We start from the raw sequence: 20529 nt of genomic DNA on the forward strand, positions 1-20529 counted from the left end.
TAAGGAATCACAGTACTAATTACACTCCTAGTATGACAGGAAAATAAACATTACTCATGAGTTGAAGCTACAGATAATTAAATGCTGGATCTGTAAGACCTCTTGATTTTATAACTACATAAACATAGCTCTTAAAAGAAACCTTTTTTTTTCTTTTTAAATATTTATTTATTTGATATGTAACAAGAGTGAGAGAGAGAGAGTGTGTACAAGCTCTGGGAATAGCAGGCAGAGGGAGAAGCGGACGAGCAGGGAGCCTGATGTGGGCCTCAATCCCATGATACCAGGATCATGACCTGAGCTGAGGGCAGACGCTTAACAGACTGAGCCACTCAGGCACCGCCTCCCCCCCTTTATAAGATTTTTATTTGAATGTGAGCACAAGATGGGGAGGGAGGGGTTGAGGAGAGGAAGAAGCAGACTCAGGGAGCCCAATGTGGAGCTCAAATCCAGGACTCTGAGATCATGACCTGAGCCAAAAGCACACACTTAACCGACTGAGCCATCCAGGTGCCCCTAAAAAAAAACCCTTTATTACTAGAATTCTTGCAAGAAAAATAAAGGTTACTTCAATTCTGAAATTCTATAGGCTCCTTATTCCCACTGAAATAGTGCTTATATATTGTAATTTTTATCCTAGTAACTATTTATCAAAATATAACAAAACTGAATGCACAAAGTGACAAGACTCACCAGCTCTGGAGCAAAACAATCTGGCTCTGACACTCAGCTCTGCCACATACTAGCTGTGAGAACTCTGGCTACTCGCTTACCCTCGCACTAAGCCTAGTTTCTTCATCTACAAAGTTGGAGAATAAAACCTTTATCGTCTAGGGGTGTCATGAGGACTGAATCAGATGATGCATGAACGAATGCCTAGCTGTGTCAGGCACAGAGTAAATGTTCAAAATTCTTAATTTTCAAGATCATCAGCATTAACAATTAACATAAATGAAAACTTTAAGTTACAGCTTTATTCCAAGGAGATCAAATGAACTTCCACAAGTATGCTTTATATAATTAAAATTCATCTTGATAGTCATGTTTTCATGAGTTAAGTTAAAGCAAAGATCTATAAAAGAAATACATACAGTTAAATGCTTGTGGTATGCTAAGAAGCCAGAAAAATCTCAAGACAATTTTCAATGAATAATGAAATCCTGTTTTTTTAAACACATTTTCAGTACCTAAAATGTTTCCCAACAGCTAATTTTCAACTGAACCACTTATCTATTTTATGGCTTTAAAAATTATACATTTATGGTATTGAAAATACCATATTTTTAATAGAGAAAGATAAGCCAGTTTGCTGAAATCTTTAATAACTCAAGAGATAAAGGGTCGTGTGCTAGGTATTAAGGCAAAACTGCAAAACTTAAGCCATTTTTAATCCATTTACAGACATCCACATGAGGGGAATGTTTTATAAGGCCTTTGCTTCTACGTACTTAATAGAAAGTCTTTACATTTTTGTTCTAGTTAACTTGCTAAAAATATACATAGTAATTTTGTTTTCCTCAAACACTGCTTTCCAACCTTAATTAAGCAAAGAAACACCTTTTAAAAAATTAGATATAGCCTTAGCAAGAATTAATTTTAAAAACACTGATCATTTGGATTCCCACCTTACCCTACAGGTCCTCAGAGTTTCAAAGTCCCAAGAGTAATCACTATATTTTAATTTTGACATTAAAAACTATCACGTCCCTATTTCATCCACTAGTCACCTCCAAACAAGTGTTATGATTAGGAATGCAAAAAGCTTCAAGTCAAGAGCAAATCTAATCCAACCAAAGAGAAAGACTTGAGTTATCATCAGGAGATCTCATTTTAGCATAATGTGCAAAACCACATTTATAAATTAAAATGTAAATACAGGGCAACTTACCATCATGTCTCATCAAAGTTCAATTCTAAGTCCGCTGTTTCACATTAAAGTACTATAATATGTCTTATAGTTCCCATGCTGGTCTGTCAAGGTTACTTAACTTTAAAATATAATAATTACAGTACTACCCACCTTTTCTAACACTGCCCTTTGAAAAAAACACATATAAAAATTTGAGCAAAGTCAAAATACATCTCTCTGGTCCTAGCCAAGGTCATAGTGACAAGAAACCCCTTCCTGCCTCCTTACAAGGGAAGGAAAAGGGAAAGGATAGGGGCTGGAGGAGGCTCCAGAAGCATCTGAGAATGTTGAGAAAGTAGAAGAGGGTAAGCCTTCAAGAGCAAAGGCTCCTGAAACTCACACTCCTGATAGTAAGTCTAGTGGGGCAGAGCCAGAGCTGAGGGGAAGTTCCTTACATATCAAGATCCTTAAGTCAAATATTTTCAGGGATTTCAAGGGATTTTTTCCCCCCTTAAAAAGAACCTTTATTCTTTTGTATTTCTTTATGAACTCAGTAAAGGCTACATGTGTTTCTATACATGTGTAAAAATTAGTATAGTATAAATTTACTTTAGTAAATTTAAACTTTAATAAAGTTACTTTAGTATATTTATACTGTATTAGTATAAATTTAGTGTAATATAAATTTATATACTACATAAATATATGAGAGTGTTACATGTATATGTGTGTATGCCAAAAGCAAGTAATTTCTAATGCTACATAGACAAACCTTGAGGAGAACACTCTCATGACTTAAGAACAGTAACTAACAAGTTTCATTTTAGACTGAAAAATCCTTCCCCTACTAACTCTTGGAAAGGGAAAATATCCAAATATACTTAAAATGATAAAAGCAGGAACCTTAGGGGCGCCTGGGTGGCTCAGTGGTTTGGGCTGCTGCCTTTGGCTCGGGTCATGATCTCAGGGTCCTGGGATCAAGCCCCGCATCGGGCTCCCTGCTCCGCAGGAAGCCTGCTTCCCTCTCTCTCTCTCTCTGCCTGCCTCTCTGCCTACTTGTGATCTCCGTCTTTCAAATAAATAAATAAAATCTTTAAAAAAAAAAAAAAAAAAAAGCAGGAACCTTAAAGCAGAGAGTTAAGTAAATTTGCTCCAATAGATAAATCTTCACAGAGATTATCAAGGAAACTGATGTTAATCATGTTTTCCTTTTTTCTAGCCTTAGAAAACCAGTAAGGTATTAGATTTGGAGCACAGCTCTTATAATCAACACAAAATAAGATTCAGGTCACTGGTTTCCTTCTCAGAAAAGAAGTAATTACTCTTGAGCTCAATTTTTTATCTCTTTTATCTCCTTTACCTCCACCACATCCTGTCAACCTGCAGAAATATCCACTGCTTCAATACCACTTTCCTTCTCCAACTCAGGCTTCTGTGGCTCTGACCTCTTCCCTGTACATGTTAACAACTTACTTCACTTGGATCTGAACTTGCCTTACTGGAAACACCTTGGAAGGGGAGACAGTAAAACCATATCCCAAAAGAGACCATACAAACTAAGAATTATGGAGAAGTATACACCAATAAACAGCTAGAAGTATAGCTTATTAGAGTCAAACAAAGAATACCATTTTTTTCCTTTCTCACTGCTTCAATTTCCTTGGTATCATAGAAAAATAGACTAAAGTGAGCTTGCTGATGAGGTTCAACATACAGTATACTGGTTCCCTTTTCTCCTTCTCTCAAACCTTCCTCCTTCTCTAACACCACCACACACGCCCTGCACACACACGCACAGAGACTGTTCCCTACCTCTTCTCTTTAGACTTAAGTATGTGTATACATATTAACATGCAATTAGGATCCACTATATACAGTCTCACATTTCAGTAACACCTCCCTCCAGATCTTAGAGAAGACAATAAAATTTTTCACTTTAAACATGATTCTTAGGGCACTTCCAAATCAAAATGCTGTTGCAAGTTCTCATTCAGACTGAGTACAACAGAACAGATTTTTTATTTATTATTATTATTTTTTAAGATTTTATTTATTTATTTGACAGAGAGAGAGCATAAGCAGGGGGAAGGAGAGGGAGAAGCAGGCTCCCCACTGAGCAGGGAGCGAAGATGCAGGGCTCAATGCCAGGATCCTAAGCCAAAGGCAGACACTTAACCGACGTGGAGCCACCCAGGCACCCTCTTAACAGATTTTTTTAAAAAAGAAAATTAAAATGACAGAACTATGTTCCAAAGTAAGACAAACAGAACAGAAATAGAACTTTAGCATAATACAATAGTTGAAGCTAAAGCTGCAAAGTTACTACTGTGTTTCAGGTCCCAAAGTGGGTGCAGGAGAGGCTCTTATCATCGAGAATATCAAAGATTTAATAAAGCACTTCATTGGACTCATGGCACTAGAGACAGGTAGGTACTGGAATCCAAGATATGAGGTGCTACTCCCTAAGTCTTGAGGAGACTTGGGGGTGGGAGGGAGGGGACAGGGAACTGCTACTTCAACAATATTTCAGCATCACCAAACATGTATGTTCCTTTTTCTCAAGAAAAAGAAGGGAAAGTTTCTGCCAGTTCTGTATTAAGACTAGTTTATTCTTAGAAGAATAAGGAATAGAGCACCTTAAGACAGAAAACTAACTTCTGAAACTGAAAATTAATTGAAATAATAAAAATTATATATCAATTAGATAAAATTTCATTCTCAACTATATTATTATAATTAAAGCAACATTTAATGATAAGCATAATTCCTGGTGAACTCTGCTTAAGTTTCTAAATTCTGATACGTAAACAAAAACTCAGAAAATCTTAACAGTCTTAAATACATGACCAAAAATTTTAAATATGATAGCAGAAATTCTCACCTGTGTTTTGACTGCGATCTTTTTCGTCTAGAATGGGATTTTGAGCTAGACCTGGATTTTGAACGAGTATGGGAACGAGATCGACCGCCTTTTCTTTCATTGCTCTTTCCAGACTCTGGGAGGAAAAAACCACTTTGCAGTGTAAGCTCAGAACAATTAAAGATCCCAGTTAATAATCAGGCACAAGTGGAATGTACCACATATAGTGCAAGGGGCCTACTCTCTGTACATCCTCCTCCTGTGCAATTATCCTTCAGAAACATCCAAGAAAGTCATTGCATAAACTCGTTGAGTGCAGCCACCCTGCAGCAGTACATATAAACCAGATGATTATAAACAGCTGTTCGTAATATTTTGTTGCTGCCATAATGTACGATTATAACATGTCTGTAATTCCTAGGACAACGATTTTAAATCTTCTCTCCATTTATTTTGCTAGCAGTGAAGCTTAAATTCTGAGTGCAAATTAGAAAATTTGCTCAACTGTAAACCACCTAGACATTTTTAGATTGGATTTTTAACTTTCAGTAAGCAACATAAAAGTCTGAACAGGTGTTCCTTTACCTTGCTAAAATGGTCTTTGTGTTTGGCTAATCATGGGCTCTTTCCTATTTTTAAAATGAAACCATTGAAGGAAAGTGAGCCTGCTTGATTATGTTTTAATTATATTTATTCTTAGTTTTAGCCTCACAATAACATTTATACTTTGCTTTAAAGCCAATCAGTTGTGAGCACTGACTTTGCTACAAAAACATAAAGAACTGATTAACTCAAGCTAATGTGCCTCAATTCATTATCACGGGAAAACAGCATTTGTGCTAACCAGTTCTTTGACCTTTGACACTAGTAAGTCACTTACTCTTTCTCGAGTTTCAGTCTTCTTGTTTGTAAAATGGAGGGACTAAACAAGATAACTTCTAAATTCCTTCCAGTTCTATGGTTCTATGTGACCTGTGTAACAACACTGTGACCTTACCTGGTTCAATGGCTGCTGAGATAAAGGACTGAGCCTCTCGTACTCGCTTCATTACTTCTTCTAACTCCTTAGCTGCAGCCTGAGGTGTCATCTCAGGGGGTTTTACTATTGCATTGTTGGAGTGATTAATTCTAAATTAAAAATATTAGCATATCACAAATACACACCATATTTTACAAAACATGAAACAAATGTTTATGATACACATATTTATAAATCTGAGGACATGTCGAAAGCACATTAAGAATGATACAGCTAAATACAGAATAATCAAAACCAACATCAAAACCCTCATTACCACTCATCTTTATCTCTTGCTACCAAAGCCTAGAGGAGAGAAGAAAAACTGAACCCTACCTGACTCCTTAACAACTTGAATATATCCAATTTAGAATTATAATAAATTAAAATCCTGACATCAGTATTAAAATGCATCATTTCTCATCTTGGAATATAAGATTTCACGGATATCTCTACACACTGGGAGAACGCAGGAAAGGCTGTATATGTGCACAATTTTAATTAACCCTGAACCATGGGTGAGTCAGATACAGCTTCAAATCTGAAAGGCACCTGATAAAACTCCTCCCTATCAGAGCAGAAGGGGTTTCTCTGACGCACATAAATGAATCTGGTAAGTCTCACTTTACCCCCTTCACACTAAGACAGGCATTCACTAAAAAGAGGTATTTCGTCCTTTCATAGCTGAATCTCGATCAAGCTATATATCTAAAGCAATTACCTATGAAATTTAGATAAAACTGATGCCTTAATAATCTGCAAGAAATAGAATTTCTGATCTTGAGTATATAAAGTCTATACCAATTTTTCATTTTGCACACAAGGATATGAGAAAATATTAAAACTCAAAATGTATGATTCAAAACACTTCTGGGTACTTAATATTATTTTCTTCCTGGGATTCTGGATTTACCAAAATAATTGGTAATACCAAAATAATTCATTTCATATGTTCAACCATCCCTTAGTCTAGTCCTAACCCAAACCCAATCTGCTTTATTAGAGCTTATGAGAAAAGACTTATAACCATTACATAGGGTATATAATGTTAACATCAAATTAGATCTTATAAAATAGAAAATGTCTTCAAATACAACTTTAAAAGCTAAAATGGTAACTTAATGTATTTCATTTATACTTAACACAAAGTCTTCCTTTCCACAAATTGCCAATTACTATTAAAAAGAAAAAAAAAAAAGCCTTAATTACATCAGAAATACTTTAAGTTTTTCCAAAATCATTAAAATTTCTTTGTTTAGGGTTTCTTACTTCAGTGGCCTGTCTCCAAACATAACTCCATTAAAAGCAAGGGCCCTTGGTACAGAATTTTGGTCTGCAAATTCCACAAAAGCAAACCGAGTTGGCTGAGTCTCATCACCTGCCATCCGCACAAACTTCACTTCTCCAACTTGTTTAAAAAATTCAAGTAGTTGATCAGCTGTTGTTGTCTGAAGAAACAAAGTCACGCTTTAATAAAGTATATTCTTTTTTTAAAATTAGGTAAATATTTGTCAAAAGCTATCATTTTGAAGAAGGGGTAAAGAGTAAGAGGACCTACCACTCAGTTTTTCCTTAAATTAGTTACCTGGGAATTCAAATTGCCAACATAGACTGTTCTCCTAATTTCATCAATTTTGGAAGGATCCACATTTCCCATAAGTGGTGGCTGTGGTATCTCTCCAAGCGTTGTAATGTTGGGGTCTAGTGCTGCTGCTGGTATAGCTCCCAAACTGCTAAGGGAAACACCCAACTATAAATTTTAAAAAAGAAAGAACACATACTTCCTGTTAGTATTCAAGATTACTATTCTTTAACCTTAAAAAGAAAACGAACAACTCTACAAGAATGGAAGGTAACTACGGAGTCCTAACTTTAAGCCAGGTATTTATCTGAATTATTGAGGAGGAGGTCACCGTAGTTAGGCATGTAATTAGAAATACAACATAATTCTTAACTATCTGGGTATTTTAATTACTTTCAAAGTTGAAACTAAAAATGAACAGTCAATTCTCATTATTACAGCACTTACGCCTATAAAGTTGCTGTATGAATACTATGCCAATTTCACAGATAAAGAAAAAGACTTATGGAGGTTAAATAAATTTCACAAAGCTACTCAGCTGCCAAGCGGTAAAAGCAGGGTACTACCATGCACAGTTTAAAACTGAAACAGGGACAAAGTTTACCTAAGAAAAGAAACTGAACTTATATATACTTTGATGGGAAGAGGACAAAAGCTTTGAATGATCTTTCATAACATTACTAAATTTAGTTTTATTTCAAGGGTTAAGGAATATATTTTTAATGTGAACTTAAACTAGGAAAGATAGAAGATCTCAAAATTTGAAAATGGAAAACTCCGCAGAATTAATGAGAAGACATTTCAAGGGGAAAAAAATTAGAACTGTCATTTCCATTTATGAGATTTAAGAAAAGTTGGGGCCCTGGTGCACCTGGGTGGCCCAGTGAGTTAAGCATCCTACTCCATTTCAGTTCAGGGTTGTGAGATGGAGTCCTGTGTCAGGCTCTGTGCTAGGCATGGCAACTGCTTAACATCCTCTCTGCCCCTCCCAATCCCTGCCTCTCTTTCTTTCTCTCTCTCCCCCAAAGAAAGAAAGAAATTTTTGAGCACTGATTACATAATGCTACAAAACTAAAATTAAACAAATACTACATAAAAACACTTCCTAAAGGTGAAAGCATAAGTTAATGAAACAAGTATCACGTACACTGTTCTAACAGCCTGTGTATTTTCTTTTTAAAATGTCAAATTATGTCTTACCCTGCTTAAAGCTAACCAATGGTTTTTAATACCTTTTGAATAAAATTCAAATTCCTTTCCAGGGCCCCAAAGTCCTAAAATCAGTATACCATCTATCCCTCTAGTATCTCAAAATATATACTACCACCGCCCCCATTTCCTAAGCTTCAACTATACTGACTGCCACTCTACTTTGAAGACACAGTTTTTCTCACGTTATAGCTTTTGCTTGGAATTTCTTGTCAAAAAACTCTTCCTTGTCTTCTGCCAGTCAAATCCTTCAAGCATCAGGTCACCTGTCCCCTCCAAGAGGCTTTCCCTGACTTTATATAAAGCTTCACTTTCTAACACCTATTTTTCTTCATAGTATTTATTATAATTTGTGGTATCTTGCTATTAACAGATCTTGGATTTGTTGCTCAGCACCACCATTTCAAGTTATCCTAAAGCTGTATAAAATATCTTAATTCAAAACGGGTGGTGATGGGAGTCAAGGCTATCACCCTCTGAGCCTAGTTTTTCTCCACATTTTGCTTATGTATTGACACTCCTTTATCCCCCTTCCACACCTTATCCTGTACACAGATGTTTGAGTCACTAAATTTTTTTTTACTGTACAAAAGAATTATTATATACCATTAAGTCAAATCACAAATATGACTATTATTTCTTAGGTTTTTTTTTTTTTTATTTCTTAGTTTTGAATGGATTTAAAGAATTCAACAAACCTCCTCAGGCACTCCTAGTTGTCAATTACTTTTTTTGTTGTTTTAAGATTTTATTTATTTATTTGACAGAGCGAGATCACAAGTAGGCAGAGAGACAGGCAGAGAGAGAGGAGGAAGCAGGCTCCCCGCCAAGCAGAGAGCCCGATACGGGACTCGATCCCAGGACCCTGAGATCATCACCCGAGCCGAAGGCAGAGACCCAACCCACTGAGCCACCCAGGCGCCCGTCAATTCCTTTGACCTGCAAATTTTCTCCACTGGGACATTAGACAGACAGACAGACAGACACACACACACACACACACACACACACACACACACACGGAATGGGTTTTTTTCAAATTATCTAATCCAACCTCTCGGTTTCTCAAACTTAAGATCATTCAGCTCTTTTTTAGAAACTTTTTTCCTCTTCTTTTTACTATACCATTCTGCTATACCTATGCTATTTAATATGGTGTTCTAACCCCATACAGCTATCTGAATTTTAATTAAAATTCAGGGACACATTTCGAGTACTCAATAGGCACACGTTACAGTAGCTATGACACTTGATAGTACAAAGACATTTTCAGCAGAGCAGAAATTTCTACTGAATGCAGATGCTCTGTAACAATACAATTACCTTTGTTTTGATTACTCTACTTTCTAGCCCTGATCTAAAAAAACCCCCACATTATTTAGTTACCCTATTTGTCTTCAATGGGTTAAAAGATTACCTAGGCTCCTGATGTAACACTTTCGCCCTCTGACATGGAAACCATGGCCTCCTGAAAACGAAATGTTCTAAGCAAAAGCCGTAAGGCAAAAATATGTTTGGCATGTCTAAGAAACAACAATGCCAATATGGCTGAAGTAGAGTAAGCCAAGAAAACAGGTAGGAAAAATGTCAGAGAGGTAAGCAGGAGTCAAGTCACAGTGGGTCACCTGTCCCATTTTCTATTCAAATTGTTCGTAAATTAAATTTCAAAATAATAGATATCTGCAGATGAATTTAGAGAAAACCATTTCCCCTCAAGGCAACAAATTAAATAAAAACATTATGCTGTTGCTAAATAAACCATAAGAATTGTCAAGATAGCAAGATAATACTTTCTGAAAAATAGATAGTGATCCAGGAATTAAATGTTAAAATATACCAGAATATAACCCAAATAAAATTTTCTAGAAAATCTGTAAAAGGCTTAACTCAAATGATCAGATTTGAATTAAAAAGTATTCTCCTGGGGGACACCTGGGTGGCTCAGTTGGTTAAGCCGCTGCCTTCAGCTCAGGTCATGACCCTGGAGTCCTGGGATCGAGTCCCACATTGGGATCCTTGCTGAGCGGGGAGCCTGCTTCTTTCTTTGCCTCTGCCTGCCACTCTGCCTGCTTATGCTCTCTCTCTGACAAATAAGTAAATAAATAAAATCGTTTAAAAAAAAAGTATTTTCCTGGGATGCCTGGGTGGCTCATTCCACTCAGGTCACAATCTTAGGATCATAAGCTCAAGCCCTGTGTCAGAGCTCATCGCTCAGCCAGGAGTCTGCTTGAGATTCTCTCTCCCTCTGCCCCTTCCCCCACTCATGTTCTTTCTCTCTCTAAAATAAATAAATACGTCTTTAAAAAATAAAAGGAGGGGGTACCAGGGGGTGGGAGGTTGGGGGACCAGGTGGTGGGTATTAGGGAAGGCACATATTGCATGGAGCACTGGGTGTGGCGCAAAAACAATGAATACTGTTACGCTGAAAAGAAATTTAAAAAAAAAAAAAAAAAAAGGAGGGAGTACCTGTGTGACTCAGTCAGTTAAGTATCCAACTCTTGATTTGGGCTCAAGTCATGATCTTGGGGTTGTGAGATCGAGCCCCACCCAGCCACCATCTGAGTGTGGAACTTGCTTAAGATTCTCTTTCCATGGGGCACCTGGGTGGCTCAGTGGGTTAAGGCCTCTGCCTTCGGCTTGGGTCATGATCCCAGATCCAGGGATCGAGCCCCGCATTGGGCTCTCTGCTCAAGAGGGAGCCTGCTTCCTCCCTCCCTCTCTGCCTGCTTCTCTGCCTATTTGTGATCTGTGTCTGTCAAATAAATAAATAAAATCTCAAAAAAAAAAAAAAAAAAAAAAAAAGAAAAAAAGATTCTCTTTCCATGTCCCTCTGCCCCTCCTCTCTTTCCACCCCTCCCAAAATAAATAAATAAAAATAAAAAACATCCCCCTGACCAAAAATAAATAAATAAATAAAAGTAAAAAGCATTTCCCCACCAGCAATCACAATGCAGGTCTCCAGTAGTACAATGCTATGTAAAGAAAAGACCCAAAATTTTGCACTTCAAAGTTTCATAGACCACTTTTATAACTTTAGTAAATGAACTTCCATCAAAGGGGCACCTGGCTGGTTTAATCAGTAGGGCATGAGACCCTTGTTCTCCAGGTGAGCCGACCCCTATAGTGGGAGAACTTACTTTAAAAAAAGGTGGGGTGGGGAGGGCTGGCTGGCTCAGTTGGTAGAGCATGCAACTCTTGATCTCAGGGTTGTGAGTTCAAGCCCCACACTGGGTGTAGAGATTACTTAAAAATAAAATCTTTAGGGGTGCCTGGGTTGGATGACTGCCTTCGGCTCAGGTCATGATCCTGGAGTCCCGGGATCGAGTCCCACATCGGGCTCCCAGCTCCATAGGGCGTCTGCTTCTCCCTCTGACCTTCTCCTCGCTCATGTTCTCTCTCACTGTCTCTCTCTCAAATAAATAAATAAAATCTTTTTAAAAATAAATAAAATCTTTAAAAAGGAAAAACAGAAAAAAAAAGTATTTTTTTAAATAAATGCTTACTTATTTTTTTAAGATTTTTATTCAATCATTTGACACACAGAGGAGAAAGCACAACCACAGGGGGAATGGCAGGCTGAGGGAGAGGGAGAGGCAGACTCCCTGCTGAGCAAGGAGACCAACTCGCGGCTCGATCCCAGGACCCTGTGATCATGACGTAAGCAGGAGGCAGACACCCAACCAACTGAGCCACCCAGATGCCCCCAAAAAACAGTACTTAAAAAAAATTACTATCATAAAGTTAGTATTGGTTCATTCCCTAAACAGTCCCAACACCACAAAGCTAAGACACACCACAGAATTAAGGTGAGCTTTATATTTTGTCTTACATTCATTTCTGAAGAAAAATGACCCTTCTCTAAAACAAATATGACAGGAGCCCAGTATCAGCAAAATCTTTATTTACCGCTCTTAGAAATCACAAAGGAGGTATTAAATTCCTATTTAACTCTATGTGGTTAATGAAAACATAATTTTACCATGTTTTTACCTTGTTACATTTTTTCAGTATTAGACAAATGTTTCTCTGAGATATTTTTCTTCTGTTACAAAGCTGTGATTCATTTTATTTTATTTTACTTCAATAGATTTAGTCCTCTTGAACTGGGAAATAGAGTTACCTAGATTTTCCAATTCCCCATGCAATCTAAAATGCTGGGCTTCAATAACTGATTCTCTAATGAATAATCTATTTTAGTTCTCAAATTTAAATGAATGCCCTATTACTTCAGAAGTATTTCCAAATGTCAGTTTAAGTCAGTGATAACGTGGCAGTGTGGGGGGTGGGGGTGGGGTTAGTAGACATTTTGAATCCTTTTCAATTAAAAAGAAGGAAAAAAGATTCAAAACAAATAATTTTCTAAGCTCTTTATTCATGATTACACAACTCAACATAAATCTCTTTCAGAAGAGGGTGTGGAATACTTACTGTAGTCAAGGGATTTGGGGTCGGTATGGGAAGCAAGCCTGCACCAGGCATTAAACTTGTCATGGTTGGAGCAGGAGCCAATAAAGAGAGGGCTTTGGATTCCTCTGGAATTTTACCTGCAGAGGCAAGTTCCAAACATTATGGAAAGCAGAAACACCACACAAACTTTACACTATGATTTTACAATTACCCTTGCACTTAAAAAATAATAATAATAAATGAATCTATCTATCAGATCTGTACAAAGAAATAAATAAGAACTTAAGTCTTTCCTTTTATCCTGCTCTACTAGGAAAAATAAAAGTGAGCAAAACTTCAAAGACTAACAATCTCATTAATGGAATATTATTTTAAAAATTGAATAATGTAGACAATTATTTAACACTTTGAGCTATGGGTCACCTGTACTGGAAACTTAATGTTCATGAACCAAACGATATCAAGCATGGACGCTTTCCCAGGACGGTGTTTTCGCGGTGATCGAAAGTTGTGTTACACATGACAACCGTTCGTGTTGGCTGCATCACTAATAGCACACAGAACATCAGATACAGAAAAGAAGAACATTTTTTAAAGTTTAATCCCCAGAAATGGCAAATAACCAAATTAGTCAAAAAAAAGAAAAAGAAAAAACAAATATGTGCGAATTGAAATTTGTTCCTTAATGAGTGCCCCTATCCTGCTTAACTAAACTACCTACTGGTGATGTAAACAGTTTCAATAACCTTCCAATAAATTCCATTAAATTTCAAGTAGACAGTAAAAAACAAAAGCCTACTCCATGTAATCAGCTTCAATTTAAAAGGAAGCTTACACCTATCCAGTTAAAAAAAGACATCTCACCAACTAGGTCAGAGACGCTTAAAAATCCAATTCCAAAGAACATGCCTTGGAAAACTACTAAAATTTTTGAAAATCACTAACAGAAGTTCCCTTGTCTCAGGAAACTTCTTAAAGTCCTGATTTTTAGAGCCAATTTATGTATACTTATCTGAAGAGGGGTGGTTAATGCCTAAATGTCTTGCTTATAAACATCTAAATTACCTAATAAAAATAATGACAGTACCACTAAAATAACCTTAGACACTAGAAAGAAAAAATCCCTATGACTAAAAATTGAAAATTTTACTCTAAAAGTTCATCAATTTGCCATATTTAATTACTAAACTCTAATCAATTAACTTTGATATGAACTGCAACTTTCACACATTTTCCCTTTGTGTCCTCTTACTGCCCCTGTTAAAATTATTTCTTAAAAAGTTGTCTACATATATCTATTTTAAAAGAACTACTTATAGTTATGTGGTAGTTGGCTATACATTTCTGTTATGGAGTCCTCAAAAATAATTTAAAACACAGTGTACAAAATCACACTAAATTGAAAATAGCATATAGAGTAAGTTTTCAAAAGCACCATGCTGGATTTTAGAAGTAATAATTCTACTTAAAACAACCAGATGTGGAGGGATAAATCTCTAAACAGTATTATCTGAATATACCTCTAAACGTGGATGGAATTCAAGACAGCTTTTAAATTTTGCTTCAAATAATAATTATACCTTACTTATAGGAACAGAAAAATTACATATGATTAGTTTTAACAAAGGTCTACTTTTTCCTAAATTTTGCAACATCTAAATCTATATTAATTGACTAATTTCAAAAACAGTTACTTTATAATTTCAGTGTAAATTCTGCACACGCACAGATTTTTTTAACATGCATAAATAAAAGGTAGGTAGGCCTTACTGAAGACATTAAATAACAGTAATTTATTTTATATTTATTAATTATTGGTATTAATATACGTATCTGTATACCCACCTATATATACTAAGCTATTTAAATTGCTACCAGACCCATTTTATCTGTTATAAATAGGTGTTATTTTTAATGCTTATAAAACCTGAAAACATCTTGATAAATTGACTGAGGTCCTGAAGTATAAACCTTGTGCTCTGTCACCCTAATTTATGCATCCAAAAAACAAAGAGTTTCAATTCATTAATGCCCTCAATTTAAGATTACTTGTCAATTAAATAAGCAAAACTGCTCACAGAAGACAGTGTAGAAAGCCTACACAAAATAAAAAGTATTCAACACAGGCCAAAAGATGAGTACTTAATATTATACTTTCACTTTTGGCTTAAAAAAAATATCAATAAGTCATCTGACTCTCACTGCCTCTCACAGTAGTAATAAACTGTTAGAAATATTAAGTCTAACTATAAGCACACTTTTTCTTATTCTAATGACCATTAAAGATACTTTAAGAAAAAAGTTCTGTTGCTTAACTCCCAAGATAGAATTCTATCAAATTTACCCTCCATATACTACCAGAGCATATACAAAAATATAAAACAAGCATTTAAGCATTTTTCCCAAACTATACTTCTCAAAGACAACTGAGAAAAAAAAAAAAAAAACATATCTCAGAGTATTAAAATTAAAGTGCTAGCCCTCATCTCAGAATCCATTTAGAAGCTAGTGACACCTGAAATTTTTTCAAAAAATTCAAGCAGAGAAATACACACACCAAGTAAGTTTTCAACAAGTTTCTCAAATATCCATTCCCCACACAGGCAAGCAAAAGTCTTTGTAAGTCAAGGAAATTAGTTCTTTCCTTTAATAACTCAAAAAAGTAAATGTCTCTGCTTGTCCTCTACCCCTAGATTGTTCTAAGAAATTTACTTATTCTCCTTGAGGGTTTTGTATGCCTAAAATTCTAGAGAAGGGGGAAGGATGAAAATTAGAAGCTATCAGTTGGTTTTTATGAAAGATGAAGATTTGGGAGAAAAATTCAAAAAATGTTGCAATGAGGTCAGAAAATGTTCCTAAGATTCTATTAGTGTTTCAGTGTTTCCAGAACAAAATGTACTGTGCAGTCTATAAACACCAATTAAGACTCACACTGAGCTTCAAAACACTGTATCCTAGTTTACTATGAAAACTTATTTCATTCTAAGATTGAGCTCTGCTAATCATCTCCCAATATAATCTGCAAAGCAATGTTATGAACCCTTAATGGAATACCATTTACAAAGAACTGGAAAACCAGCTCACAAGTTATAAGTGAAAGAGATTTAACAAAACAAAAACAAAAACAAAAACAAAAAAAGGGACAAAATAAAGAAAAAGAAATGAAATTAAAGTAAAACAATAAAAAACAGAGACAGGGCGTCCATCTTCTGCGGTTCAGACTCCGATCTCATTTCCCCAATGAAGGTTTCACTTGACGGCAGGTTTAGTGGCATGGCAAACAATGCCTAACTCAGGCAAGTGTAACAGGTCTGCCTTGGCCAGTCTAGTCATCTAATAATGCACAAATATCACATAGAGAAAACATACAAAACCAAATTAATAGTCAAAATCCATCTACCAGAAAATGTGGACATAAAGTTACGACTGATGATTAGGCTTGACACCCTTGTTATGTTTGACCTTATCTTTTTCTAAGTGTTAACATTTACAAAAAAGAAATCTGAGATGCACGCAACAACAAAAAGAGGTCATATCTGGACAAGTATAATGAGAGCATATTTTATTTTGAAATGGCATGTTTTATTAACAATAGCTAATACTCAATACGTATAAAACTTTTACACATCAAACATCACTTTATACAGCTTTGGGTCTTGTTACAAAACTGCATTACAGAAAAACAGCAAATTGAAAGAAAATGAAAAAACTTAAAACTGTTTCTATGGTTTTCTCATTTCTTTCATAATGCTGTTTCTATAATATCAAAGAAAGAATGCATCAGTGAAGTAAATAGAAGAATGCTTACAGCACCCCATCTCCTCTAACAAAACTTACTCCACTGGAACTCTTTACTTTGGTTTTTTTCAAACTCACTTTGCTATCTTGTTCAGTATAATAACACATTATTACCTTGCTTGCAGTGCATAATCATATCTTCAACAGCTCACTATAAAAATTCCTCAGATTCTATAAGGTTATTCAGTGGTATTTAGTTAAATTAAATTATCTATCTCAATGTTTCTCCAATACCAATTATTTTATCAGTGTTCTAAAATACTTACAACTAAACCGAAATTAAATATGTGCTTAAACTTTCATGTTCAAAACTAGAGAACCTCTTAAAATGTTAATATTAAAAATATTCAAGAGCTATGATAATAAATGTGTATTTACTAAGCTCTATTGAATAAAACAGACAAAAAAGAGAACCTCTACATGCCCATAACCTTGAACACTTAATGACAAATCATGGCTTGGGCTTCTCAAACCTATGAAAAATTCTATGGAAATGTAGCCAGGTTCCAACAAAGCAACACTGATAAAAATTCTTCCTTCCAATTTAGTAATGAGCTTATACGGCTGGTGGCATAGTTTTGTGACAGGATTAATATTCCTATTTAATAAACCTTCTGATTTCTTTTTTCCCATGTAGTTCACTTGGTGTGAAACTGCTATGAACTTAGTATGCAGAACTAAACCATTTACCAGCTCTTTTCTCACCTTGCTCTCCAATTCTGGGCTGACTGTCCCCTTACGGAACAATAGGTAAGGACAGATTCAGCGAATAGTTACCTTTAATCCATTTTTATTCTACCTACTCCATTCTAACCTCAGGCATGGGAAAAACACTTTCAAATTCATCTGGGAAAAAAAAAAAAATCCAGAATGTCCTATTCTGGGACTCCAAAACCAAACAAATGGTTTCTACTGTATCTACTGTTCTACTGTAATGTTTCTGACATCCCAGAATAGGCATTCTGATATAAGCATCAAATTTTGAAAGTGTAGCACTGTGTGCCATATATCAAGTTATTTTAATATTAGCCTGGTTTCTAAGAGAGGCTTTAAAACATTATATACGAAAGCTCCTTAAATTGTTTCAGTTGTATTTTTTATGTTGTAAAACAGTTACCACTATCCACCAGGGAAAACATATTTTAAGGACATTTAAATTATAATAACCTGTTCTAAAATCTATGTACACATACCAGTGTATTCTAAATAAAAGTTAACTACACACCAGAACTGTCAAATTCAGCACAGCCTATTATATGTGAATGGCTCTGTAAATAAAAATAACTAAAAATTAAGTATTAGTAATAATTAGTTCTTAAAGCAGGTTAAGCCTTGAATTTATTTAATAGACTATAAGGCTTTTGGCCTTGTTCCCATCTTCAACAATATTTCCTTAACGGAAGCTTCAGAAAATTACTTTCCATGATTTTTCTTCAATTACCCATCCTACCCCCAAAGAAAAGCAAGCCATTGAAAGAAAAAAATAAATTCCAGTTGCATAGCAATCACAATAAATATGCAATAATGGTCTAAATGAGAAGGTGAATTACCTTAAGAGGATACTTTAGAGATTAAATTATGAGTATTTTTCTTATATACATAATACCACTTAACCCCAATTTGGCAAAATGCAGTTTTTATTTATGTGATATCATTAATACTGTATATAGAGAGACAAATGCTCACTTATTTATACATTTAAAATAATTTCCCCTACCAATTTAATATTTTCATTTCAGAAAGCTTTCTTTACAACTCGCAAATTGACTACAGAAAGCCAAAGCAAATCAGAATTCATGATTTTTTAAAATGTTTGGCTATTAAATCTCAAGCCTACATAAGTAATAAGTTAACAATTATAATATATTTTATTATTAGGTAAAAATCCTTTCCTTCTCCAAATTTCATTCTTACACACACACACACACACCCCCACACACATACACAACAATGTACTATCTACCTACCAATTTCTAGGATAACCAAAGGTAGTAACACACAGGACAGAGATTAAAAGAGAAAAAAACACATGAGATACCAACCTTCTGCACAGGGTACAACTATCAGAGCTCTGTCAATAAAAACCGTGTTAGTTAGATGCTGGGCCACGCCAACACTTGATGGGTCACGAAACTTAACATAACATACTTTGGAAGAAAAAGCAAGAGGAGCGTTGCTGCAAGATAAAAAGAAAAACAATTGGACTAATAAACATTTGGTTGGTTTTGTCATTTTCATCTAAAATTTCTCTTATATTTTCATATAATCTTACATAATCAAGAATTTTTATTGCTAAAGATCATTAAAACACATAAAGTTTTATATTTTCAAGTTTTTATTTAAATTCCAGTGAGTTAATATAGTTACCATCAGTTTATTCCCTATAGTTAAGAGTCTGTTTCTTGGTTTGCCTTCCTCTTTCTCTCTACCTTTCTTTGCTCATTTGTTCTGTTTCTTAAATTCCAGTGATGTCATACGATATTTGTCTTTCTCTGACTTACTTTGCATAGTATGATACTCTCTAACTCCATGCCATCAATAATGGTAAGATTTCATTTTTTTTTTAATAACTGAGTAATATTCCATTGTATATATACCCATCTTCTTCATCCATTCACTAGTCAATGGACATCTGGGCTGTTTCCATATTTTGGCTATAAGCTTCGGGGCGCCTGTATCCATTTGAATTAGTATTTTTGTATTCTTTGGGTAAATACCTACTAGAGCAATTGCTGGGTAGAAGGACAGTCTTTTTTTTTTTTTTTAATTTAAGATTTTTATTTATTTGACAGACAGAGATCACGAGTAGGCAGAGAGACAGGCAGAGAGAGAAAGGGGGGTGGTAAGCAGACTCCCCGCTGAGCAGACAGCCCAATGCCAGGCTCAATCCCAGAACCCTAAGATCATGACTCCAGCTGAAGGCAGAGGCTTTAACCCACTGAGCCACCCAGGTGCCCCTGGACAGTTCTATTTTTAATCTCTTGAGAAACTTGAGAAACCTCCATACAATTTTCCAGAATGGCTGTACCAAGCAAAACTTAAGTCTTTTCATGGTGATTTGTCTGCAAGTTGACAGCATCTAGGAAGGCCTATCGTCTTATGTGTAAAAACACCAAAATGTGAAAACAGCAGATTTAACCCAAAAATGTTCAACCAGTCTATCATCAATAGGCAAAATCACTTCATAAAAGTCCCAATCCTCACAATTCCAAATTCTGTAACCACTTTCAACCCTTCGTAATGCAACTCCCCAGGTTTTAGATCACTAAAAACTTCACCAGAGTCCTGCAAATAGGTAACACAGAATTAAAATTAAGGTCTTTCACATGTAGTAGAAACTGCTTTACGCTAGGCAGCATTGTGATTTTCCAAAGATTTTACAAACAAAATATTATGTATTTCATATGCAAAAGAACATACTCTTCTAAATATGAGATTCTAAATATGAGATTCAGTTTAACCTAAGTAGCCCTACAGTAAAAAGAACAAACAAAAACAAAACAAAAAAACACACAGCAGACAAAAGCAGTTTATAATAGAAGTCCATCTTGTTAGTCTGCAGGATATACTATATTCACCGATGATCATTTTATCAATCTGTCCAAGATTATTTTCAATTAAAGTCTAAAATTGTCTTTAGCAAGGAAAAAACCTCCCATTCAAACTAAATACATACCTAATAAAGAACATATACAACTCCTTTAAAGCATTAAGATTTTTTCAAACTAAAAAAAAAAAATTTGTTCACACTAAGAAAGAAGTGAGATCATCTGAAAAATATCATCTTTGCCTCGTGCAGTAACAAT

General features: G+C 35.3%; 1 protein-coding gene and 1 long non-coding RNA gene across 6 annotated transcripts in view; both read right to left on the reverse strand.

The window, feature by feature from the left end:
• Positions 1-20529, reverse strand: part of SREK1 (splicing regulatory glutamic acid and lysine rich protein 1) — a 45591-nt gene that overhangs the window by 16086 nt on the left and 8976 nt on the right. For 2 of the 5 annotated variants that reach the window (XM_082723057.1, XM_082723056.1), the window contains exons 2-7: positions 18766-18899; positions 12947-13062; positions 7313-7477; positions 6997-7175; positions 5707-5837; positions 4731-4845 (exon numbers count right to left, since the gene is read on the reverse strand). In XM_082723057.1, the coding sequence (XP_082579183.1) occupies positions 4731-4845; positions 5707-5837; positions 6997-7175; positions 7313-7477; positions 12947-13062; positions 18766-18899 (840 nt within the window). Of the gene's footprint in view, positions 1-4730; positions 4846-5706; positions 5838-6996; positions 7176-7312; positions 7478-12946; positions 13063-13348; positions 16259-18765; positions 18900-20529 lie in introns of those variants that run through there. The other 3 variants (XM_082723059.1, XM_082723058.1, XM_082723060.1) reach the window with 3 other exon arrangements.
• On the reverse strand, positions 144-4724 carry LOC309860703. The gene is made up of 2 exons (XR_014309542.1): positions 2973-4724; positions 144-2752 (listed from the first exon to the last, which is right to left on the reverse strand). It is a non-coding gene; the product is annotated as an uncharacterized lncRNA (long non-coding RNA).

Source organism: Mustela nivalis (assembly GCF_964662115.1).
Source record: "Mustela nivalis genome assembly, chromosome: 3".
Lineage (NCBI taxonomy): Eukaryota > Metazoa > Chordata > Mammalia > Carnivora > Mustelidae > Mustela > Mustela nivalis.